This window comes from Taudactylus pleione, unplaced genomic scaffold, assembly GCF_031769625.1.
Source record: "Taudactylus pleione unplaced genomic scaffold, aTauple2 ptg000665l, whole genome shotgun sequence".
In the NCBI taxonomy this organism is placed as follows: Eukaryota; Metazoa; Chordata; class Amphibia; order Anura; family Myobatrachidae; genus Taudactylus; species Taudactylus pleione.
In genome coordinates this window covers 612,156-639,581 of record NW_028285067.1, presented here as the reverse complement: position 1 = coordinate 639,581, position 27,426 = coordinate 612,156, and the positions used below count along the sequence as shown (strand labels likewise).

At 47.0% G+C, this 27,426-nt stretch overlaps 1 protein-coding gene across 1 annotated transcript in view; it reads right to left on the bottom strand.

Moving 5' to 3' along the window:
* LOC148478291 (protein bicaudal D homolog 2-like) overlaps positions 1-23,144 on the bottom strand; it is a 53,716-nt gene extending 30,572 nt beyond the window's left edge. The window contains exons 1-3 of the mRNA XM_088455686.1: positions 22,862-23,144; positions 15,884-16,123; positions 991-1,203 (exon numbers count right to left, since the gene is read on the bottom strand). Coding sequence (XP_088311812.1) covers positions 991-1,203; positions 15,884-16,084 — 414 coding nt within the window. The 5' untranslated portion in view covers positions 16,085-16,123; positions 22,862-23,144. The remainder of the gene's footprint in view (positions 1-990; positions 1,204-15,883; positions 16,124-22,861) is intronic.
* Between the last annotated feature and the right edge of the window lie 4,282 nt (positions 23,145-27,426).

Below are 27,426 nucleotides of genomic sequence, written 5' to 3'. Positions count from 1 at the left end.
CGATAATCACGCTTTATTACAGGGTTTCAGCAGGTTTAATAAGAAATGGATGTTATTATGGCCATAATTTAACCAGTTTACAATGCCTCAATGATCTATTCATGACAACACAATTAGATGCAAATTCCTGCATTTCCTGTGGGGAAAATGGCAGAGTGCAGTTTAATCGCGTTACCGCAGGAAAGAAAGTTTAATTGCACTCACCAACATTTCACGTGGAAATAAATGACATGCAATTCTCATCAATAGGAATCATCCCACAGTATGTACACAACAATAAATGGCCTGTCTTTCCGAAAGGAAAAAGGATAGGGTAGGAAACGGCAGAGATCTCTCCATGCAGCGCCAAGTGATAAAGCCCCTTCCCCTTCTGCATTCACAGGCTTATTACTCATCACAGGCAGCTGGCTCTAGGTTTCCTGTACAATCTTCCTTTCAATGTGGCTTTGCCATTAATATTAGAGGAAACAGATACACGTGTAAATTAAATTTACTTAGTCTACATCTGCCCCTTCCTCGAGGGCGATAATCTATTAATATTGACTATTCATTAATGGCGTTCCTTGAGGAATGATAACAGTGCAATATTTTACAGAGAAGAATCTTTGATAAGTTATAGAAAATATTTATACTAATCAACACTTGAAACAAATACTTTATGGACTACAAAACAGAAATCCATTACAATATAAGCTGCATACAGCCTGTTACCCATAGAATAATTTGCACTTTGCTACAAATAATGAAAGCAATTGTAATCAGACAGAGGCTGCACTGTCCCATACAGCCTGTAACAAGGGAAGCGGATCACAGCCAACTCTGTTCTGTTTGTTGACAAAACACTAGAAAAAAAAAAAAAAATGTATCATTAAAATGCAAATATAGGCTTTGCATTCCCAGCCACAAGCTCCAGTCAGCTGATTTAAGCAGCGATCATCACACAAAACTGATGCCAAGTCCAGGAAGACGCTTGCATTTTCATTATCTTACCGTCCTTAGGTTGTGTATGCTGAGGGTGAGGCGCTCGTTATCTGAAGAGGTGTTGGCAAGGAAAGCTTTGATCTGCTTCAGCTCATTCTGGAGTTCGTCAATCTTTCCCGTCAGTTTTGCTTCCCTGGAAGCGGTTTCTTTCAGCAAAGTTTCTTCTCTACTTTCCCCATCAGCGGCCGTTCTCTTATGGTTGCTGTGCGCTTCTACTAGTGCCTGACAAAACAAATAAAACAGTCACTCCAGTCAGCACCACTGTATATCAGTTATAGGCAACCGGATATACTTAAGGGGTCACGTGAGTGGGCGTCTTTGCCTTAAATGGGCCATGCAGCACCCTAATCTCAGTTAATGGGGGGCATTTTAAGCTGGGTACACACTAGGTCAACAGGCCGGCCGACCTTGCCGACTATTGGAAAATGCGTACACACTTACCAATCGTCTGCCCAATGTGTCGGACTTGACATCACAACTGTTTCAGGCATTTCAAATTTAAACGCCCGCGTAGTTGAGTCCTTGCAGCATGTGTACAGGCTATTTTGGTGGGTCTCCTGTACACTGATGACAGATATATCGGCCATCTGCTGTGCTGCAGGGCAGATCTGATATGTCTGAACGATGTAATTCATGGACATAATCTGGTGTACACACCCACGTATATACACTATAGATTTATCGGCTGTTCAATTGATCCATCAGTGTGTACCCAGCTTTGAACAAGTCTTGCAAGCAAAAAATATGGTAGTTGCTCAATCAGCTTAATGATATACTACAGGTGCTTGTAAAGGGCGGGGTTTACACTGAACACAAAAGAAAAAAATTGCCCCCCAGCACACTGCAGATAAATCAAAAAAAATACTTGAATCCACGAGGTACTGGTTTACATACATTTACAAATATATGAATAAGCGCTGGGCCGACATCAAGGCTCCTCTATACCAGCGTCCCTAACATTAAGGGGTTCACGTCCGAGAAGCAAGGCACCCCAAAAAATTCCAGCCAAGGACCATCCCCAGGGCATCACACGAAAAGGGGAAAAAAAAAGGTGATAGTGAAGTGTAAAAGGATAGATGTGTAAAGATAAATCAATAAGTGTTAATGAAATGTAAAAGAATTAAAATGACAAAGTCTTACAAGCTGTAAGGAATCTGACAAAGATGGGGTGTAGGTGAAGACTTGGAGGGCAACTTGCTGCCCATCAGTGCAGAGCGACCACTCAACGCCTTGTTCACTGTACAATTACACCACAAATTATCCTTCTAATCATATCTGCAGAACAGTCCATGACTAGTTGGTGTTATGGACAGATGGAAGCCCCCTCAAATATGGGACAATTAATTGCCTAACAGTATTCCTCAACTGTACAGTAGCTGGTTTGTTATGGGGTGTGGTGTATTCATTGCCTTCAATTATGTAACCCTGCGATTTAGTCACGTCGCTCAAACTTCGAAAACAAGTGTTTCTGCCTGCAAGCTGCATTGTTCATTTGGGACACCAATCTACTTCCTTTAATGCTCTTTTCATATATGGTTCATTTAAACTACAGGATGTGGTTTTCAGGCTTTTCAATACTGTAGCAGACAAATTATAAGAACATCTGCCTTGTGGTTTTCCAGATTCTGAACGAAAAGTGTACACACAAATTCTATCAGTAGATGGGGACAGAAGATGTTGGCACCATAAAAAGCTTTATTGCAACACACACCTGGTAGATTCTGACATAAAATGACCAGCTAAGACATTACACACAAAAATCGGAACCTAACCACTATTGGCAGCTATTTTAAAATGGGGACTAAAACCGTTCACCACTTTAGGTGGTACTGCTGCTTTAAAAAGATAAAGATTTCATTAATATTACATTTAAAATAATAAGCTGAAAGAATATATGGGTAGGGTTAAACGATAAGACTGCATAGGTAGACCAAACTCCCCTCCCCCAAAATATATATATATATTTTTTTAAATGCAGGTTTAAGAGAATTTTTCTCCTCCTTCTCTACAGAAAACCTGCCAGGCATAACGTGCATACTTACATTTTTCTTCTTCCTGCAGGCTTGAAACCGTATGCAAAGAGCTTCGCATAACATTCCACAGGTTTTCAGAGCCAAGCATTGAGGTCAGTCCCTCTGACCGCTTTACTTTGCGTTTCCACTTTGCAGTCCTATTTGGTCGGGGGGGGGGGGGGGGGGGTTATGGGGCATTCAATTGTTTTTTGGATGCCTGATGAGAACTATTCAATTGTTTCTGCCGAAGGGCGCGAGTGCCCACGAAAAAGCCAGGCTTCTGGGCGACCAAACGCAGCAGTGCTTTAGACAGGTTTAGCTGCTTTATGCATTTGGACGCGACATGTGCAATAAGTAATTGGCACCTAGTTACTCGCACCCGCTGTCAAATAACTGAATATCGCCCCATTACTTTACACGGGAGATCGGGCTCAAACAAAAGAAAACTGTTGAATGCCCCCTTTGCGTAATGTAAACATTAAGGGATCAATCTGCAAAAAGTTAAAAAGGAATTTTACTACTTTCTAGGATAATGCTGGCAGGTCTGCTTCCAGGGATCACTAGTGGATAGATAGGTTCCATAATCCCCAAAGCTCCTCCAAGGAGACTAGTGTCGTAGTTATGCAAGTGTAAAGCTCACAATTCAAGAGCAACTGTGTGTAGTCTAGTGTCAGAGACAAATGAGACTATAACTTGTGTCATATGATCGGATAACACTGACGATGTGGTCAGAGACATGAAAAGGAAACTACAGCAAGCCAAGAGGTCGCAGATAGCCCAAAGGCAGCAGTAGAATCCCGATGTACACTTCTAATATTCTTGTTTTCGTTATCTGACAGCTCTCTTCAATAGTACCAAATAGCAAAGCGGCTGCCAGCATCAGGAGACAGAAAAGTGGCATGGTTCCTAGGAGGGCTGCTACAGGTCATCTTACCCCAAAGTATAAATATGGGTAGACAAAACAGTGTTTGAGAATTACAAACTAAAAATATGGCACTTAGGGGGCAATTCAATTGTTTTGGACGCCCAGTACATATTGGGGATTTCTGCTCACACCACAAAAAGTAGATCTGTAGGGCTGGGCACAAGTGCAGAGCGAGTGCCAAGTGTACCTTAGCAGCAGCGCCCCTGTGCATAACGGTTCATCCAAGCATCCCTACATCAGCACTTTTTCAAATAGTGTGAAAAATCGCCAAAAAGTATAAGATACAGTCCATACATTGCTTAAAATACATTGGGGCAATTCAATTGATAGAAGATTTAGCTTCTTGACATGAAGCCCTATTGAACACTGTTTTCTGCTCGTGCCTCAGGCAGCTGCGAGAAGAAATCCACAATAAGTGTAGTCTCAGGGCTTGTCGCAGTGATCTAGTAACTCCCTGGCACTTCCCCAGGAGCTAAATTCCCATGTAACAAGCACCAAGATAGTGTATAACAAGAGCACAGGCAGCACAAACTCTCTAGTCTACAGAATCTGAAGGAGTCTCAGTTGAGATAAATGGTGAAGGACAATTACACCTGCAACCAGCCAAGATTAGAATGGCTAGTTCACCTTTCATGTCTCCAACTTCTACTGTTCTCCTAATTCCAACTGCTCCACACCACCGGTAGCGGCACTAAAAATCCCAGTCACCAATGGCTCTTAAGAAGTTAAGATTGGTGGCTGAAAGAGTTTTTTTTTTTTTGGTCTTACAATAACCATTGCTTCACTAATAAAAATAAAGTACGCTTGTTACCTTTACCAGCTTTTTTTTAGTTTCTTTTAAACACACACTTGAGTAAATACAATTCCGTTAAAGAGGTTCCACTCAAAGTTCTATTCAGCGTGCTAGCAGCTTTTGAGAGGCATTTGCAATTGTCCTGAATGCTACTTTACAAAGTAGTGTGTGCTTTGAGAGGGAAAAACAAAAAAAACAAAAACAAAACAAACTTACTGGCGGTTAAGATCTGCTTTTATGGGAAAAAATCCAGAAACTTGACCAAGAGTTAAGGAGGAGGAGAATTTCATGGCAGCATGTCCAGTCAACACATTAAGCATTTATAAACTGATCTGGCAAGCAGCATTTGACTGACAGGATGTCTAAAGGTCTGGTCAAAATAGCCCTGCAGTTCACACTTGTTCGGCGGTTCGATTCCTGGCAGCGCCTGGCAGACAAAAGCAGAGTTCCGGCAGCAGAAGCCCGACAGCGCTGGAAATCCCGATCGTCGCTAAGGTAAGTATAAACTAACCTAACCCTCCTTAGGGGTGCCTAACCCCCCCCTTCCCCGCTGCCAAAACCTAAGCGCCCCGGGGGAGGGGTGGGGGTACCTATCCCTCCCCCTAGCCTAACCCTAAGTCCCCTCAGGTGCCCTAAACCTAACCCTCCCCGCGGCTGTCCGCTCACGGCGCCCGGCATCCCTTCGATCGTGATGCCGGGCGCCGGTCTCCCGGCGTCGGGGAAATGACGCCGGTCATTTATCCCACACCAGGATAAAGCAGTCGGGAAGCCGGCTGCCGGGATTCCAGCAGCTGGCTTCCCGATTGTATACCGTCTCTCTCTATTCCCAAGTCTGAATCAGGCCCTAAGTCTTTTAGTACATTTTAACAATGACAAATGCTATAATGTATGCAATATATGATGTGACAAGAAAACCATATGAAACCTACAAGTTAAAATGTTACACTTGACTGCAGCAGAGAGAAAAAAAATAAAAACTGCATTGAATCAGAGTTTAAGCTCTTTTAAGAAATGATTGAGGCGCGGCAAAGGGCAACCGGGCATAACGGGGAAGAGGTGATGCAGGCTTGGGTCCTTCTCCCGTCTATTGCTACCAGCTGCTGAGTTCCAAGCTATTGTAGGAACCGGACATGGCTGGGTGATGTCGATGCTGGGCCACTGTTTCCTGGTACAGCTTGGAACTCACCTGGAGCAGATAGCAGGACCCATCGGCGCAAGAAGAAGCCACAGAGGACCTGGAGTGAAGCATTAGGGTAAGGATAGGGCTAGTTAGGCTCACCAAGCCTGTATCACCTCTTCCAGTAAGCACCGTTTTAATGCAAGGTCATTTCTGTTGCAATCAAGTGTAAACACTTTACGTTGAAGGTCTCATTTGGTTTTCTTGTAACATCATATTATATACATTATAGCGTTCCCTTTTTGTCACAATGTTTACTTTATAGCCTTGACGATTGCTGCTGCACATATCCTAGTGTAGGTCTTCAGCTCTTTATCCATAATGTTTTGGTTCAGTTTACACCTGGACAACTAACCGAGAAAACAAACAAAGCACCGCCCAGACAAGTCTACAACTCCGTTCTGTAGACGAAGGGGTATATATTTACTAAAACAAGAGATATGGTAAGAACTTACCTTTGTTATCTCTGTTTCTACGAAGTCCATAGGGTCCACAGGGTTGACCTTGGGGTATAGCTGGATCTGGATCCACGGGCACCACGCAGTTAAAGCTTTGCTGCTCCCAGGATGCACTTGGGTCCGTCCTCCTCTATACCCCGCCCCGGCCACAGGCACCTCAGTTGGTAAGCAGCTAAGGCCGGAGGAGGAGACTAAACAGAGAGAAGGAAGACTGGAACACACAAAGAAACCATACTCACAGAAATGGGAGACGGAAAACCGGTGACCAGCCACACAGCCCATTTGAAGCCAGGTGCGTCAGGGCGGGCGCCCTGTGGACCCTATGGACTTCGTAGAAACAGAGATAACAAAGGTAAGTTCTTACCATATCTCTTGTTTTCTACTTCAGGGTCCATAGGGGGTCCACAGGGTTGACCTTGGGGATGTCCCAAAGCAGTTCAACTAAGGGCGGGGACGCTCCTGTGCTGAAAGGAGTACCCGGCGCCCAAAGGATGCATCCTGAGAGGCGAAGGTGTCAAACGCATAAAACCTCAAAAACGTCTGAATTGAAGACCAAGTAGCCGCCTTACACAGTTGAACAGCGGAGGCGCCACGTCTAGCAGCCCAAGAGGGACCCACAGAACGAGTGGAATGAGCCTTAACAGAGGCTGGCACAGGTAAACCCTCCTGCGCATAAGCCTCACAAATAACTGAACGAAGCCAACGGGCTATCGTTTGCTTGTTGGCAGGCCAACCCCTCTTGTGAAAACCAAAGAGGACAAACAAAGAATCCGACTTCCTAACCGAAGCAGTCCGGTCCACATAGATTCTAAGTGCCCGGACCACATCCAAGGAAGCCTCACCAGCCGAAAGATCAGGTGACTGAAAAGCTGGCACAACAAGTTCCTGATTAATGTGGAACTTTGAAACCACTTTGGGCAAAAACTCAGGACACGTGCGGAGCACTGCCCTGTCCTGGTGAAAAATCAGAAAAGGAGGGCGACAGGAAGGCGCCCCCAATTCTGAAACCCTCCTGGCCGAAGCAATTGCCAGGAGAAAAATGGTCTTAAACGTCAGCCACTTGAGCTCCACCGACTCAAGCGGCTCAAAAGGAGGACCCTGCAAGACCCTCAGTACCACCGTCAAGTCCCACGGAGCCACCGGAGGCACGAAGGGAGGCTGGATCCTGAGAACACCTTGGAAAAAGGTGTAAACATCTGGCAGTGTAGCAATCCGTCGCTGAAACCACACGGACAAAAGCAGACACATGAACCTTCAGAGAGGCCAGGCGTAAGCCGAGGTCCAAACCCGATTGAAGAAATTCCAAGATTCTGGAAACCCGGAACACCTGCGGATCATAGTTTCTGGATTCACACCATTGAAAATAAGTGCGCCACACCCTGTGGTAAATCCGCGCGGAGGCAGGCTTGCGTGCCCTAAGCATGGTACCAATCACTGAACTGGAGAAACCCCTAGACCTCAAGACGGCTGTCTCAAGAGCCACGCCGTCAAAGACAGCCGACCCAGATCCGGGTAAAGGCAGGGCCCCTGAGACAACAGGTCCCGACGCTGAGGAAGAAGGTACGGAGCGTCGATGGAGAGGCACCTCAGATCGGAGTACCAAGGACGTCTGGGCCACGCCGGAGCCACCAGCACGAGCGTGCCGCCGTCCTGCTTGAATTTCCGCAGAACCCGAGGAAGTAAGGATATCGGAGGAAACAGATACGCCAGGTGAAACGTCCATTTCACCGACAGAGCGTCTACCAGACAGGCGCCTGCGTCTCTTGTCCTTGACCCGTAAACGGGCAACTTGTGATTGTGACCGGAGGCCATCAATTCCAGCTCCGGCAGCCCCCACCTGTCCACGAGTAGCTGAAACACCTCTGGGTGAAGCGACCATTCCCCGGGATGCACATCGTGACGGCTGAGGAAGTCCGCCTCCCAATTGAGGACTCCGGGAATGAAGACTGCCGAGATCGCTGGAACGTGACACTCCGCCCAAGCAAGAATGCGAGACACCTCCGACATTGCTGCCCGACTGCGAGTTCCCCCTTGGTGGTTGATGTACGCCACCGTGGTGGCGTTGTCGGAATGCACCTGAACCGCCCTTCCGTGAAGAGCGGGGCCGGACGACTGCAGGGCCCTGTACACAGCCCGCAGTTCCAGGATGTTGATGGGGAGAAGTGCTTCTTCCGCGGACCAACGACCCTGAAGCGATAATGAGCCGGTCACTGCCCCCCAACCCCGAAGACTGGCATCCGTCGTGAGCAGGACCCAGTCCGGGATCCAAAAGGGGCGCCCCTCGACCAGATGCACCGTCTGAAGCCACCAAGCCAAAGACTGCCGAACCTCCGCGGACAACACCAGCATCTGAGAGCGGATCCGGTGAGGTAACCCGTTCCATTCCGATAGAATCAGCCCCTGCAGGGGCCGGGAATGGAACTGGGCAAATTCCACCATGTCGAATGTCGACACCATGGACCCCAGAACTCTCATAGCTGAATGGACCGACAGGCGGCAACTGCTCAGGCAACTGTGTATCCGCAGCTGCAGGGAGGAGACCTTCTCTGGAGTCAGGAAAATCCGCTGCTGACGAGAATCCAGCAGGGCTCCCAAATGAACCATCCGCTGTGATGGAATCAGGGAGGACTTCTTCCAGTTTATCAACCACCCGTGTGCTTGAAGACAAGCAATGGTCAGGTGGAGATGTCGAAGAAGCACCTCCGGGGAGCTCGCCAGCAGCAGAAGATCGTCCAGGTACGGCAACAGACGTAGACCCTGACCCCGAAGGTGGGCAGCCATAACCGCCATCACCTTGGTGAACACCCTCGGAGCTGTGGAAAGGCCAAAAGGCAACGCCCGAAATTGGTAGTGATGGTTCAGGATAGCAAACCTCAGATACCGCTGATGTGCCGGTGCTATGGGCACATGGAGATAGGCGTCCTGGATATCGAGGGAGACCATATAATCCCCGGGTTCCATCGCCAGAATGATGGAACGTAACGTTTCCATCCTGAACCTGGGAACTCTGAGGTATCTGTTCAGAGACTTCAAATTCAGGATAGGGCGATGAGAACCATTGGGTTTCTGTACCAGAAACAGAGTAGAATAGTACCCCGTCCCGCGCTGAGACTGCGGAACGGGAACAATGACCCCTGCTTGTAGCAAGGATTCTATAGCTACCTGAATCTGACCAGCTTTGGTCTTGTCCAGAGAAGGACTCGTACAGAAAAACTGGTGGGGCGGCCTGAACCGAAAAGACAGGACGTACCCCTGAGAGACTACTTCTCGAACCCAGGCATCCGTGGTGGTATTGTGCCAACACTGGGCGAATTGGAGAAGTCGGCCTCCCACTCTGGGGTCCCCCAGAGAGAGGCCCGTCCCATCAGGCAGCAGGCTTATCCTCCTGCTTGGAAGAAGGGCGCCGAGCACTCCATGCCTGCTTCTTGGGCTTGGGTGCGGCCTTGGTCGCCGAATGTCTCGGGAAGGACTGGCCCTTGGCCTTACCCTGAACCCGAAAGGACCGAAAGGCAGAGCTCCTCACTTTAGCCGGCGCAGAGGCCGAAGGGAGAAAAGCCGACTTGGACTTAGCCAAAGTATCCACTATTCTGTCCAAATCCGGACCAAATAGTAAATCACCATTAAAAGGCAAGGCCTCCAGACCCTTTTTTGAATCTGCATCAGCCCTCCAGGACCTCAGCCACAGGGAGCGCCGAGCAGATACCGCTGCAGCCGACACCCTAGAAGTGAGCAGGCTGGCATCCAAAGACGCTTCCCCAATATAGGAAGCTGCATCCCGCATCTGTCCCACTAACGCTCTCTGGATATCCGGAGCCTCATCAGGAAAGGTATCCTCCAAGGCATTGGCCCATGCCTCAATGGCTTTAGCCACCCAGGAGATAGCCATGGACGGGCGAGCCACCGCCCCGGAAAGAGAATAAATGGACTTTAAACAAGTCTCCACCTTCCTGTCCGTGGGATCCTTCAAAGAGGAGATAGACGGCAATGGCAACGTCGCGCTTTTGATCAAGCGGGTAACGTGGGAATCCACCGCCGGCGGAGTTTCCCATTTCCTGCAATGAGCTTCAGGAAAAGGATAGTTCGCCGCCAACCTCTTCTGTGGATGGAACCTCTTACTAGGTAATTGCCAGGCCGCCGCCATATGATCCGATAATTGATCAGACAGGGGGAACACAGTTGAGGTCACCTTGGCCTTTTTAAAATTAGGAAACTTCGACCTAGGAGCCGGCGCATCATCCTCAACATGTAGGATAGCCCGCACCGCCCTAACTAAGGCTGGAACATTAATGGAGGACTTAGCTTCCACCTCCTGCCCCATGACATCAGAGTCAGAGTCCTCATGGATTTCTCCATCATCTGAGGACACTTCCGAGTCCGACAACTGCGCAGCTAGTGAACTCACAACCGGACGTTTAGACACCCTTGGTGGCACATCACCTTGCAACATAGACTGAAACGCCGAGGATGAAGCCGCCAGACTCTGTACGGAGCTGGATAGAACATCCACCCAAGGCGGAGGAGCCGTCGGAGCAACACTCTGCAAAGGCACTACAGACTGACACGTCCCTGGGGAAGACTGCACATACACAGGCAGTCCCGAGTAAGGACCCACAGTCTGGGCCCCGGGGGAAGACCGCAACATTTGTGGAACCCTCGGGGAATGGTGGGCTGCGGTAACGCCCTAGAAGGGACCGCTGATGGGACCGATAACCGGTCCGCAATAGACGCCAGCACCTGTGAAAACATCGCCCAAGGAGGGTCCTGTGATACAGGGGGGTTGGAGGGGCCCGGTACCAGCTGGCACCGCCCGCACAGACCATCCTGAGATAAGTCCTCCCCATCAACTCCAGCAGCACAGCGTCTGCAGGAAAATAGCACAGGAGCCACAGAGCGCTCAGTCTCCTCATCCGACATGATACCGTAAATACACAAGAAATAGGTATCACCAGAGGAATTACGGTTTTAACACCCGCGCACTCACCAGTATGCGAAACAACAGCCCAGATATGGTACTGTGTAGCACACAACAGTATGTGACTGACCCCACAAATACGTGTTTTATATATGTGAGGGTCTCAGAAAAACGCCCTTCCCCCACACACCTGCCGGGCCGTAGGAGAAGGAAAGGGATAGTTATAAGCTGACAGTAAGGAGAATAAGTCACAGACAGGCAGCACTAGCAATAGTCACATACAATGCAGAAAAGTTATACTCACTGCACCTTCCGCTACAATCAACCGCCCAGATTCAGTGTCTGGGAGGGCTATAGCGCTGTGTACACTGTCCTTTAGCAGGGGAGAGGTACACAGGGGGGACCGGTCCACTTGATACCGCCTGGGAGTCTGCGATGTGCCAGTAAAGATGGCCGCCGGAGACCTCAGAGGAGGAGTGGCCGAGAGATAAGAGCAGCTCAGCGACGCCAGACTCCTAGTTGAAAGGCGCGCTGAGCTGAGGGGAGGAGCCGCTAGACAGGGAAGGCTGCCTCCCCTGGCTAGCAATTAACCCCCGGGTTGCCGGTCCCGCTACCAGCCTGATACCCTGGTGGTCTAGCGGACACGCGGGGTATTCCTCAATTGAGGGGGAGCCCGCCGCCGCTAGCGCCTCCGGTCTGTCCCCAGAGACCGGAGGCTCCTGACTGCATTGAAGTATCCGCGGGCCGCCGCACGCGGCGACCCGCGGCTTACCTGATCCCCGTCGCGTCCGGCAGCAGTCAAGGGAGTCCCCAGAGCCCGGCTAGTACAGGCTCTGGGGTCCCGCCGCGATCCCCAGAGCTGTACTGGCGTCGCGGCGCCAGCGGGGAGAAGGAGCGGCAGCGTGGACGTCCTAAAGGACAGTCTGATGCTGCCGCTCTAAAAGTGTAAAAAAAAGTAGAAAAAAATAAAAAATTTCTCTTTTAAAATAAAGCTTAGGGGCTGCTCCTGCAGCCCCACTGCGACAGGGTGACCCGACTCCGGCCGGGCACCAACTAAAACTGAGGTGCCTGTGGCCGGGGCGGGGTATAGAGGAGGACGGACACAAGTGCATCCTGGGAGCAGCAAAGCTTTAACTGCGTGGTGCCCGTGGATCCAGCTATACCCCAAGGTCAACCCTGTGGACCCCCTATGGACCCTGAAGTAGAAAGTGAGAGTTTTAAGAAGTGATGTTGCCCATAGCAACCAGATTCTACCGTATATACTCGAGTATAAGCCGAGTTTTTCAGCACAAAAAATGTGCTGAAAAAGTACCCCCTCAGCTTACACTCGAGTCAAGTGTAGCGCTGCCCGGACGGAGTTCGGTCAGCGCTACACACTGCCAAACACACAGCCGCCGGAGCCGGCAGCTGCGTGTTTGGTGTAATCAGCAGACTCTCTGTCAGACTCTCAGCGGCTGCTGCTGCTCCCACTGCGGGAGCCATCTTCCGGCTCCCGCAGTGGGTGATGGGAGACACGTCGTCATGACGACGTCTCTCCCATGCAAAGCGGCTGGAGGAGCGGACAGCGGCGGGTGTTTCAGGTAAGTGATTTTTTTTATTTATTCTTGTCTCGTCTCTCTACTGGGGGGGGGGGGGGGGGGGATTACCACTGGGGGGTATTACTACAGGGGGCACTAAAAGGGGGGACTACCACTGGGTGAACTACCAGGGGGGGGATTACTACAGAGGGCACTACCAGTGGGGGATTACTACAGGGGGCACTAAAAGGGGGGATTCCCACTGGGGGTACTACCGGGGGGGGGGGGGGGGATTACTACTGGGGGCACTACCAGCTGCTGCCATTTCCCACGCTAGACTTATACTCGAGTCAATAAATTTTCCCAGTTTTTTGGGGTAAAAGTAGGTACCTTGGCTTATATTCGGGTCGGCTTATACTTGAGTATATACGGTACTTATTTAGCTAGCACCTTATAATAGATAATAGCTAGAATCTGACTTTAGTAAATATACCCCTAAGCTGCATACACACAACGATTTTGTTACCAACGATTTTGTGAACGATTTTCTGTCAGATTTTTTTAAAGTGTAATGAACGATTTTTTGAACTAAACACGATTTTTGTAACTTCCCTTAATGAAAATCGTTCAGTTGGTCAGAATGAACTACAAATGGGAACGCGCATGAACGATAATTGTTCGTTATAACTCAGAAACTGAACGATTTTGTCGTTAAATTGTTCAAAAAATCATTAAGTGTGTATGCACCTTAAGAATTCAGTGTTTTTCCCCATTTAAAGTGACATTCCAAAAAGTGGTTTGGCCTAGTTATCAAGTGGTTACATGCAGTTGTTGCTTATAGCTAGCATTCCAACCACTAAGCTCTTACAGAGTATAAAAGCCTCAGACCTATACAGCTTCCTTTTATAGGATACATACAGAGAACATTGGGCCTGATTCAGAGCCGGACGCTCTGAATCAGGGCCATCCTACCTAAACTTGGAGCGGCCTCCTGGCCACTCGCATAGCTGTGGGTGACCACCCACTGCATATACGAGCGGCCAAATAGATGGTCGCGATGGTCAAGACCATCGGGCTTGCAACGAGACCCTGCGGTAGGGTCTCGCTGCCGCAAGCCCTGGAGTGATTTTGGCTCCATCAGAGCCAAAATCACTCCCACTGACATCACTAGTGATGTCAGTGGGGCCGGACCCAGACGGTAGGCGTTCCCATGGGAACGCCTCCGTCTGGCAGTCATGCCCCCGACACACCCACCAAAGGGGGCGTGCTGTCAATCACCATCGACAGCACGCCCCCTTTGGTGCGAGACCCGGAGCGACGGCTTCCCCGTCACTAGCCGGGTCTTGCGCATGATGGAGCAGCCTCCGTCGTGCGCATGCGCACTAGGGTACCATCGACCCGCTTGCGAGCGGGTCTGAATCAGGCCCATTATCCATTGTTAGGTGAGAAGCATAGTAGCTTATTGTACATTCAGTAACAAGGGAATTGGAAAGGATGGCAATTTCAGTCACGGGACAATTTTGTTGTAGAACATTGGGATAGGAAAGTGCAAGAGGCCAATGTTAAAAGCAGAAACCCAGTATACCATTACATTTAATCAACTTAAACATTGATATAGTTCCCTGACACAAGAGCATTTGTCCATTTCCTCTCTTTCAGCCAAGCAGTGAGTCACATCATTATCACATGGGGCATTTTAATGCAATACACCAGATGACAGCTGTGCTCCTGCTATTGTGTATATTGCAAGCCATAAAGAGTGAATACTTAAACATACCAGAGCTCAGACACACAATCAGCTTTAGGGATGGCAACTCTGCAGTCACACACAGGAGAAACATCATGTGGGAAGGTGACCAGACTTGCGACCCATGATTCGTGCGTACGCACAGCGCACACCATTTTTAAGCAGTGTGTTCTGCACCTAACATGGGGGAGGTGTAAGTGCTGCCGATAGTGATTATGCAGCACTCGTGGCTGGAGGCTGTGAGCTCAGAGACATGCCCAAGACTCAGATTACAGTCATAGGCACAAAGAACTTACAAATCGCTGTAAAGGTGGGTACACAATATACCCCGCGCCCCTCCCCGCAGCTGCCGCTGTGTGTACAGGTGGTCTGCAGACTGCCTGTACACATGCATATGGACTCATGTCTGCAGACATATCTGTCCATCGGCAGGTGTGTACAGGCGGTTGGCAGACGGCCCATACACACAGCGGCAGCTGCGAGGAGGGGAGCGGGACATTCCGCCCGCCGGGAGACGCCCCCTGGTCACCAGGACCTGCGGGCAGGCACAGGTGATTGTTGTTCAGTGTGTAGGAACAACCATCATCTGCAGATATATCTGCACATCACTCGATCTGCAGATATATCTGTATAGTGTGTACCCACCTTAAGTGTACGAAATTGAGGTAACATCACATGCTCGTACATTCAGGCCCAAAGTACACAAGTGGCGAAAACAGATTGCGATCACTGAAAGTGGAGCATGTATTGTTCATGAGAATATCTGTACAAATCATCAGTTTAACACACAGAGCTATTATCACTATGCTTGAGTTAGTCAGCAGTCTGCCGACGCTTAAGCTGGGTACACACTGGGCGATAGATCGGGCTTTCAATCGAACAGACGATATAGAGTGCAACGGCGGACGTATACCCCCAAACAACATTCACAAACCTATCGCATCAGCTGTGCAGCACAGCACATGGTCGATATATCTGCACATATATTGGTGCATCTGCTGGTGTACACAGATGACCTACCAATCTCCGGTACACATGCGGCAGGGACCCTGCGGTGAGTGACAGCTCAACTAGGCGGGCAAATTTAAATGCCCGTCCGGTTGTGACATCAGGCCAGACACACCGAGCGGACAATTCGTAAGTGTACATGCACTTACCAATAGTCAGGTAGGTTGGCCAAACAGCCAGCCCGCCAGCCTAGCGTGTACCCAGCTTCAGGCCACTTTCAGAGTTGTTACTAGTGCAACTTTTTAGCCTTTGTCTGCAAACCACTACAGAAAGCAACATATTAAAAGAGGCCAGTGGCCACTTCACTGCAAGCCTATATTTGCTAATAAACAGATACTTCATTCCGGTCTTACCTCTGTCATCTGCTTTAGCTCCTGCTTCAGCGCATCACATTCAAATTCCAGGTCCGAATTCTTTTGCTTTAACTCCGCATTCTCCTCTAACACAGCCAGTCCATACTGAGCAGCCTGGAACTTCTCCTCGGTGGTCTCCTGCAGTTCAGACGATAGACGGACAAGCTCTGCGCGCAACGCTGTAATATCTTCGATGTCCATTTTACGCTTTATAAACTACACGATGCTCCCCAGTCCAACCTGTTGTAAAAGTAATAAATAGGTGAGAGCTGCATTTTACATGCTAGAGAAACTCAAAATAGAGGGAGGAGAAGAGTGAAAAGGTCTCTCCCCCCCCCCACAACTAATCCTGCTAAAGAAAACAGATGAACTTTACAGTTACACAAATAGCTACACAGCAGTAATCCCGTGACCATGTTATTATACACGCCAAGGAACAAAATCAGATTTTCCTGTTAAATCAAGTAGATTAAATTAACCTTTCCCAGCCCAGAACAATAGTGATGTTTAAATGAGCTTTAGGCTGGGTACACACTACACGATAAATTGGACGCTGTGTCGTTTTGAGGCAAATCGGAACAAAATTGTGCACATTGTGTAGTGTGTATGGCGAACGCGAACTATAGCAGGTCGCATGCGATATCATGTGATCAGCCGTGCTGCACGGCCAATCACACGATAGCGCATGCGGGGCTGTTTAGTTTAACGAAGGACGGAACAAGTGATCTGTCAGTCATTTATTACATCTAATGTGTACCGGCAAAATTGCATGGCTATGGGGCGAAGGTAAAATTGCCCCTACCATTGGAAAGATTGTAGAGTCGTCTAACGTGTGCCCAGCCTTAGTCAACTGTACAGCTGTTACAAACTAAACTACAGTATTGGGGTAGAAAGATTTGTTGGGTTCCTGCTGTCATACTAAACTAGGTTGGAATATGTAAATAAATATTATACTAAAAAAAATAAAAAAAAAGCCACTCTTGCTACTCAATTTAAGATTAGCGTCATTTACAAAAATGTTTATGTTTTAATACATTAGTTCACAGGTTCTCAAACTCGGTCCTCAGGACCCCCAACAGTGCATGTTTTCCAGGTCACCTCCCAGAATCACAATTGAAATAATTAGCTCCATCTATGGATCTTTTACAATGTGTCAGTGAGTAATGAATACACCTGTGCACCTGCTAGGTGACCTGCAAAACGTGAACTGTGTGGGGTCCTGAGGACAGAGTTTGAGAATCATTGCATTAGTTGATATGGTTCATTTTTTTACAAAACCAAATGCATACTTAAGGTGCGTGTACACACACACACACATAAGTTTTTGAATGCTTTAACTATAACAACGTCATTATCGTTCATAAGAATCGTATTTTTTAGCCTAAACGATGAACGATTATCGTTCATGCACGTTCGTAGTTTATCGTCTATTCTGACTGAACAACTTAACGATTTTCATTAAGGGAACTTACAAAAATCATTTGTAGTTCAAAAAAAAATATATTTAGTAAAAGAATGATTTTAGTAAACGATTTTCGTTAATTTTTCCCTTGAAAAAGTGAACAAAAATAGTTTACTGAAATCGTTAATTTACAAAATCGTTGTGTGTGTATGCAGCTTAAGAACCCACCCTAAATAGAATTTGGCTTCTTAGTCCAAACTTGGGGTCTTTATACAAACATTAGGTACCCAAACAATTCAGTTCTAATGCGCTTCCAACTTACAATCTAAAGAAAAAAAGGGAGTAACATTATGTAGTAAAATCAAAAGACTCGTGCCAAAGATTAAAATTTGGCTTGAAGCAAAATTAAATAAAAATGTACAAATCTAAGTTTGGCGTAGCAGAATAAGTAGGATATAGTTCAAGCATAGAAACCATTGTCTAAGAGGGTTATTTAACAACACTGGCCGTTACCTAAAAGCCTGCATAAAGTAATACAGGTTGAGTCTTCCATATCGAAAAATGCTTGGGACCATGGGTATTTTGAATATCGGTATAATCCATATTTTGGAATTTTTGCATACCATAATAAAAAATAAAAAAAATCTTGGGAATGGGACCCAAATCTAAACAGAATTTATGTTTATACACACACACAAACACACACACACACTGCAGTTAATTGCATACAATATTTTCAATAATTTTGTGGCTCAAACAAAGTTTGTGTACATACATGAAATTTATGTTTCATATACATCTTATACATAAATGGGCGTGGTCAAGAGAAAAGGGGCGTATCTATAAGACACCCCCCTTTCCACCACTCTTGGGGGTGTGCCCAGCACTTATGGAGAGGCTGAGCTGCCCCCAAACTCTCCCCTCTGAATAGATGTGGCATCTATTTACTGGCAGAAAGCGTTGCACCTCAATTTTCCCACCCCTGGGAATTTTGAAATCGTGCAGGGCACAGCACCCCGCTAATACAGCCTAGCAGGAATGCTATAACAGATTTTCTACATACAAACGGGGGACGCAGAGGTCAGCACTGTTGCATGGGATGTCCGTCAGGTAAAGCACACCTGGCTGCAGTCGCCTCCCATACATCAGCAATTGTGGCAAATCTGCAATCGATTGAAAAATTGAAAGATTTTTATACACAATCGATTGCAAATTGCAGAATTGCTGCAATCAATTGCTGATGTATGGGGGCCTTAACTGCCATGCAAGTGATTAACAGCAAGATTGCAATGATCTCCAGTGTTATGTAACCTTGCTTATTTTAGTTTGTGTGCCAGAGGTCCAAGCTATAATAAAGGAGTATTTAGCTACCATAATATACTATGGAACAGATTTCACTAGCTACAAAGTTCCATCAGAATCTCATGTGATTTACTGCTGCTCACATCTCTGGGTATTATGGCAAGACCTTGCTTACTTTTGTACAAACCTCTATGGGGCACGAGCAAAAATAAGCAGGGTTTTCCTACCCCAACATCCCAGAGAGTCAATGCATGAGGTTCTGACGAAACATCAGAGATAAGTGAATTGGCCACTAATGGTTTCATGTACCGCTCTTCTACAAATATAATAGCGATAACCCCCTTTTGGTAAGAATCTTCGAAATCCCTATATTACCTTTCATGGCAATCTTGCTGCGTAGTTCTGTAATACAATACCAACCAATGGCAGAGTGGCTATACCAGTGTTGTTCCTTTATGTTTCTATGCAGTTGTGATAGACACCCACAGAATGGACTGATGCTTCACTGCACTAACTTATCCCTATACAGGATTATTTTTCGCTTTTCTTGCTATATACCTTCTAATAAATCACGCCTCATTATATTACAGTTGTTTTGCATGATTACATGACACTTTTGCATTCAGTAACTTAACAAGCCTGTGCCAGTCATATAGGAAACCACTAACCTTCCCCCACAACCATAGTCTGTGACACTACCTTGTTCACATAAGATCTTACAATAGTTTTTCAAAGGCCATGGTACGATAAACACCAAAGGTGAACAAAAATAAGTAGCCAATGAGTCAGGGCTAGGAGCCAGGGAAGAAGAGGGTCCATTCATCTGACTAGAAAGGATCCTCAAGGTTGGGTGCATTGGCTACCAGATTTTTGAGAAATGCCCAGCCCTGGAATAAATAATTATGGTAGCAAACAGGCCTCTAATCTGAAGCACAGGCTAATCTAATCACAGATCATCAAGGTCCATGAGTTTGTATTTTCACAAGAAATTAAAAAAAAATAAAATAAAAATAAATTAAAAAAAAAGAGTTTAATTGGTTATTAGTGGTCAGCTAATGACCACAATATAATCAGTGGTAGATAATACACGGACATGATAAGCAACAGATAAGACTAATTTAGATTTACAGATTTCTCTTGGGGGTCAGGAGCAAAACCGTATTGTCCATCAGTTTTAAGTTTTTGTTTTTTTTTACCCGTACATAGAACCAGCAAAATTTGAAGTAATATCTATGAGTCATAAAATGTGTCGGCCTCTGTTACATACTAACAGTCATGTTTACTTATATTTAAGGAAGAACCATGTGTTTTACCTCCAGCACTGGAATAATAGAAGAGGCTTTACCCAGTGTGTGAATCCTGGTGATGGGATCATCCTTCTTTGTAAAATGTGGTTCTCTATTACTCTGGGAGTGAAGGAATGAACACCCCAGTTATTGCATATTATGTATATGTAGCACGATTTCAATTGGTATGTCACTAAAGTGAGTAAAGGAATGGATCTCTATCTTATGGTGCATACACACGATCCAACTTTGCAAGACAATAAAAACGATAACTATATTGTTTATCAATATATCGTTGACTTTTTTGCATTGAACGACCAACGATGCGCGTGGCCGTATGGACGATGACTGAGGTCGACCGTACATGCAGGCCAACTTGGTCGATATCATTTAAATACTATCAGATATCGTTCATTTTTAAAGTAGAAAAAAATCGTTCAAAGATATCGATGATCGAACAAGTTGGACCGTGTTTATGCACCATTAGGAATGGATTTAATTAGAAGAGAGCAGGTGCGGATATATGTTGCACTAAAGGTGGGTACACTGTACGATTGTGTACCTGCTGATGTGACCCACGATCCCAGGCAGACATATCGGGGAGCCCATGCACACGGGGCCTGATCGTACGATATGCCAGGATCATCAGCTGCATCGCCTGATCTTTCTGCATTTACAAAAGATCAGGCGATGCGGCAGACGGCCACACGGAAGCGCACAATGAACGATATAGTGCCTATACACACACAGAACGGTATTGACATTTGTTCGCTCCGATGCGTCGAAACGTTAGCAATATCGTTCCATGTGTAAGGGCCTTTACAGTACCCACGGAGTTCAGGGCAATATCGGGCCATGAGTTGCGGGGCAATTAGCAGAGTTTACACGCCATTACTACAGCAACTCGTCCCCTTGCGTCCAACGAATAGACCCCCAAGATAGGATCTGGTAAGTGAACCAATAATATGACCAGGGCTCACACTGTGGGCAAAACCTCTTCTCTTCCGTTATTGGGTTCCACGTTTCAGTGCCGTAAATAAAACATAAGGTTCTTACCATATCTTTGAAGCTATATGGACATTTTCTAAACTTCCTAGGCTGCCGTAATTAAAAACTATACAATATTGTTATTTACTCTAGAGATGCTAGTCAGAAAACACCATAATATTCAATTTAAGAAACCATGTATCAACATTTACACTGTCAAAGAGCCCTACTCCGAACTATGTGCTAAAGCTGGTCATGACAGACAGACATGTAATTTTGTTCCAACACATTCCAGCTGTCATCTCTGGCCTGGTTACCATCCTCTAGGGAACATTTATGGAGGAGTAGAATACAAAGTTTCAGTTACCAGAGGCATGCACAATGCCAAGTATCTAAACTACTGGCAAGACACAATTATTTGAATTACAATTACATTAGGACACTTTCATTGGAAAGTTGATGGCAGGTGAGGTTAACAAGTAGCACCACATCTGCAGAATTACTGGTGTGTGATGCTGGGAAATTATCTTTGTAAAGACAAGAGGTGGCTAGATGACAGTACAGTGCTGTGTACAGCAAGGAACATATCTTTATTTACCATACAGCAATGAAAACCCAGGGGAAATCCCTGTTCACCAGGAACCAAGCTAGTATACATCATGGGAAAAATTCTGGGTTGTGAGCAAAGTGCAAAAAAAACAAACAAAGAAACAGGGCAAATGTCAGTCTGTCGACCGCATCAGTGAATGCACGGCCTGATGCAGCCGATTTTTAACTTACAAAATATCGAATCGGTCAGACATGCTGGACAATCCAGCAGGACCGACCAATATTTTCAGTTTACTCTCACGTATACACATTACGTTTAGCTGGGATGGCCCAGATAATTTTAAAGTGTAGTAACGTCCCACCCCAGCTTCGCACGGGAGCAATTTTGAATGTACGGTGATTTTCCTTTTTAACCGAGGTCTTCTAAGATTGCCTTGTGGACGACAAAATCGACACTGCTTGGCTACCTTTTGTCATAGATTAATGTTTCGTACACCTAAACCTTCCTCCACTGATGCTCTATAGCACAGGGTCCCAAACGTGGTCCTCAAGGCTCCCCAACAGTTCCGGTTTTAGAGATAACCATGGTTGAGCACAGGAGACATATGCCCCTTTCACACGGCCATCAAATAACCCTGATTATTGCACATGAACGTGCAGCAACCCCAGTTACTGTGCAGTCTTCTCTGCACACTTATACCCCTTTTACACCGGAGCTAAAACCCGGGTTTTTGAAGGGTTAACCCGGGCAGCTCCCTGGTGTAAAAGGGGAGAGGGTTGGATCGCTGGGTCCAACCCAGGTAACTAGCAGGGTTTAACACGGGCTTAGCCCGTGAAACCCTGCTGTGAGAACAGCACACTCCGGGTCACGATGACCTGGAGTGTGCTGCTAGCCGGCCAATTGGTCCGGCTTCAGTGGCGCTTGGAGATGAAGTCATCTCCAAGCGACCACTTTCACTCCGGAAAAGCCAGGTCTATGCAGACCCAACTCCGGTGTGAGCGGCAAAATTTTGGGTCTGATCCAGATAGGAACTTTGTTCCAACTACGGGTCAGACCCGGAATTTAGGTGGAAAAGGGGTACTACTTACATCTTCCTCACCTGCAGTTCAACATTGTTTAACCAACGCACAAACTTTGTCAACTCCGTATGTACCAGCCTCTTAGGTCAGATTGTGATTCCAGCCGTTTATTCTGCGAGTTCCGTGCGTTAAGGAGAATAGAGATTAGAAGGCAGAAAGAGTCCTCATCAGAGCCAGTAATGGTGACACGGTGGGGGTTGTAGTACAGGACACAACACTGGGCATGCGCAGTATGGATTAAACAGCATGCCCGATAAATACTTTCTAACGCTGTGAGCTGTGGCTAAATATAAAGCCTATGGACATAAACGGGGCGGGAAGGGACGACACACAAACAAACATACCGCCCGCACAACTTTACCAAGCACTTACTCGTACGATCGTCGCAGCTGGACGCTTATGCCGCCATTTGCCCAGAGTTAGGGGGATCTTCAAGATGGGGCAGAATAGCGGTAACCGTGTACTTCTATGCACCGTCCTTCTGCGATCCGGTGTCCACACCTCGGCCGCCAGGAACTCTCCGCCGCTGGTGTTAGTGGTAAGGCTGCTGCCGCTGCTGTAGATAATAATGACCCCTTAGCTAGAGAGAGGGGGCGGAATAACAGCGTTTAATTTGAAAATCCTCTTCCGCCCAATGGCTCGGTTGCGCCTGTAATGTGTTCTATCAGTGGCTAGCTACACGTCAATCAGCCATTTACGTTCTAGGGAAACTCCGCCTCTTGCACATGCGTACAGCTGATTGGCTGGTTTCTCATTAGGCGGTGTGACTGTGTGGCAGTGAGTGTACTGTACAACAGTTATATAGATAGATAGTTACTAACTGGCTGCTGTGGGGATGTCTCTCCAATATGACTACCCGGCCGTCTGTCTGGTTAGGTTTGTCTTAGGTACAGTTTCATTATGAGTTTGCTAAAGGGAAGATGAGAATTGAAACTATTGGGTCTAGTTAGTGAACTTAATAATGGCGTTTTTTTACAGCATTTTAGAAATATAGAAAATGATCATGATACTAGTATCTCTGCAATCCTATAGGTTTCAGTGGTGACTGGGCACAAACACTTAATATAGGTGAAACCACCGGCAGCTGTGTATGGCGGTATGTCTCCTGGCAGTGGAGAAATGCTGGGAAGAGACCAGGGACTGTCTGGCAACTTTTAGCCTGGGGGGCAAATGCAATCAAGTGGCCTCAGCTTTTCTACCAGTGCATGGCAACTGCAAAAGGAAATGGTTAAAAAAACTACAGGCGTGGTTTATCTAATTACCCCCTTAGTTGCACCTTATTGCCCTAGCATAACCTCTCCATTGCCCCTCCATGGCTGTCTCACCAAGCCCTCCCTTCATATCTCCCCGATTACCCCATTCATAGCTGTCTCATTCAGTCCTCCCTGCATATATCCCTGATTGCCCCCTCTATAGCTATCTCATTACCCTCTCCATAGTTCTTTCTCTCACTACCAGTTCCTTCCATATAACACTGAGCTGCTCGCAGCACACACTGACCCTCTCACAGCTCACTCACAGACCCCGGGTACAGCTCAAACTGCGCCCCCTAACAGCACTCACTGTCCACCTCACAAAACCCCCTGCCCCTTTAGTAACCACCTCACAGTACCACTCCAGACCTTTCAATGTCCACCTTACAATAACCCTCATTTAGTAATCACATCACAGCACTTCCCCCTTCAATAATCACTTCACAGCACCCTCCTTCAATAATCACCTCACAGCAATCCTCCCTTCAGTAATCACCTCACAGCAACCCCCCCTTCAGTAATCACCTCACAGCAACCCCCCCTTCAGTAATCACCTCACAGCAATCCTCCCTTCAGTAATCACCTCACAGCAATCCTCCCTTCAGTAATCACCTCACAGCAATCCTCCCTTCAGTAATCACCTCACAGCACTCCCCCCTTCAATAATCACCTCACAGCACCCTCCTTCAATAATCACCTCACAGCAATCCTCCCTTCAGTAATCACCTCACAGCAATCCTCCCTTCAGTAATCACCTCACAGCAATCCTCCCTTCAGTAATCACCTCACAGCACTCCCCCCTTCAATAATCACCTCACAGCACCCTCCTTCAATAATCACCTCACAGCAATCCTCCCTTCAGTAATCACCTCACAGCAACCCCCCGTTCAGTAATCACCTCACAGCAACCCCCCCTTCAGTAATTACCTCACAGCAATCCTCCCTTCAGTAATCACCTCACAGCACTCCCCCCTTCAATAATCACCTCACAGCACCCTCCTTCAATAATCACCTCACAGCAATCCTCCCTTCAGTAATCACCTCACAGCAACCCCCCCTTCAGTAATCACCTCACAGCAACCCCCCCTTCAATAATTACCTCACAGTTTCCACCTTCATTAATTACAGCAAGTACCCCCTTCAATAATCTCACAGCAAGTCCCTCCTTCAATAATCACCTCACAGCTCTCCCCCCTCCTTCAATACTCACCTCAACCTCCCCTTCCCCAGCAAACTTAGCTAATTTACTTTGGTGACGGGCTCTAGTCTCCCGTTCTGTTCTGAGACGGCTCTTTTGTTTTGATGGTGGACTTCTCCCCTGCAACGGCTCGCAGCAACCTGCCCTGATGTGACATTATGCCACGATCGTACATGGGCACCTGCCAATACTAAGAGGAGCTCAGGGAAGTGGAGCTGCCCGGCTGCTCGATTGTGTTATAGGCTAGCAGCATAGAGCAGGCAGGGAGCATCCTCTCTGCCTGCCTCCCACAGCCAGCCATGAACATGCAGCTGTGGGGCCGGCCCTAGATCAACAAAATTGTACTGGCCCGGGGGCAGATGGCACACTGGATATTTATTCCTGCCTTCTCCCTCAGGACCCGCTCTGTGGATGCGCTGGCTACATACAACCTGCTCTGCTCATACAGATGTAGTCACGCTGATTTATGCCGCGATGCGCGGATGGCACGACTAGCGTACCCGCATCTATGGCGTACGCGCATGCATGCGCAGACCATAGACTTCAATGGGGTCATCGCATTGAGTGCTCGCAGCCTGGCGAATGCTGTGCTTTGCTATGATGCATGTGCGGGGGTGCATCGCGGCAACGATGAGGCTGGCTACATCTGTGCATAATTATGTTAGGGTCTTATGCATTTGTGAAAGACAGCAAAGAAAAAAGTCCACCACAACCCAGTTTTCACCTCGGCAGGACAGGCCTTTATCGCATCCTCTGTCCCGACAGGAGTTTTCTTATAAATACATAGATGGTAAAAATGCAAGAAAGGCCGATAATTAAAAAGTGTCTTCCACATATTTTACTAAATAGACCCCTGTGGATTAAATGAAGAGTAAACGCATGAAGCACAGGGATCCGTGAAACACAATTGGAAAGTCAAATATTAGACCAACTAAAAATGCAAAAAGGTGGAATTGATTCAATATTGAAGTACAGGAGGTTCTGCTATTGTGTATTTTATTGCCATAATATAATATAGAGCAGATATAATATATTGTGATTGTTAACTAAGCAGGTGCCAGGGTCATTACACAGGTACTAGACCAAGGCAAAAATAGGTACCTTGGTGGCAAACCCCCCCCAAAACCTTAGCATTACAGGATAGAGCTTCCATTACTATGTATTAAAGATGCAAATGCACAGTATCAAGTTCTGATAAAATAATTTTCATAGTTTTTACTAAAAAAAAATATCGGGTTATTACTACTTCTCTAAAATATATTAAGAGGTACACTATGAAGCCTTTGGCTTCTTTTAATAATACCAACCAATATAGCTGGCAATGGCAGTGAAGCGCGAGGGCCACCTAAGCTTTTCTAATTCCACGTAGCTCTATCTGAGGATGGTGCTATGTTGACTTACAGGTCCCGCTTCCGGGTGTACTTACACCATTGGTGTATCTATAAGTGGTGTGTGGTGCACACAGGCCACTGGGTCCAGGGGGGCTTATACTGCACATCCCGCACCCATATAATTAGTATACTTACCTCTCTGGAGTCCCGCATCGGCTGGTACTGCAGACTTTAATCACAGAGAAAATGGCTCAGTGGCCATTTTCTCAGTGATTTGTGCATGCGTAGTAGTGATGTCCCCGGGAATAAGACACGGGCACCATGTTCCCAGAGATCTTTGCATGCGCAGTAGACTCCAGCACAAAACCAGTGTCTACTGCGCTACCAGAGAGATAGGGGCCCACACGGCGGCTGCACAGGGGCACCCTCCTCTCTTAAAACACCCCTGCTTTGCGCATGTGCAGTTAATCACAATGAGATCTTGAGGTTTTTCCAGGTTTTGCATACACAGTTCGGGACCAGGATTCATCACGTAACGCACCAGCACTAAGCTGGGACAGAGATCGCTGGAGGGGTGAGTTACCATATTACCTCTACGGTGACTCTCTTGTTAATACATTGCTGGTCGAAGAAATTCTTCATCGATGCAATAAGTGGTGATGCAGGATGCCTCTTAGCACAGAGATAAGTGATATAATAATACAAATACCCCATAGTCCTTAATCCATACAGACATGGTGACATGAAAATATGCTATTCAAGCTATAGGAGCAGCAGAGCCACTGAGTACAGCATCATCCCCGCTAATTGCAGTGGTATCTGAGCTTGCAACCCCTTTGGGAAGCCTGGGCCACTCTAAAACTGGGTACACAATAGGGATGTGCAGGCTCGAATAGGTTCGAGTTTGCACGCCGAGATCGGATTTTTCCCTCCAAAATACAGGACTCAGATGCAAAATGTCATCTTACATGGACAAACATCATCATTCCTGGACAAAAGTCCAGGAATGATGATGTCTGTCCATGCAAGATGACGTTTTGCCTCTTTCTGAGTCCCGTTTTTTTGGAGGGAAAAATCCGAACTCTGCGTGCAAACTCAAACCTCTCCGAGCCTGCACACCCCTAGTACACACTAGACGATAAGTCCGTCAGGATC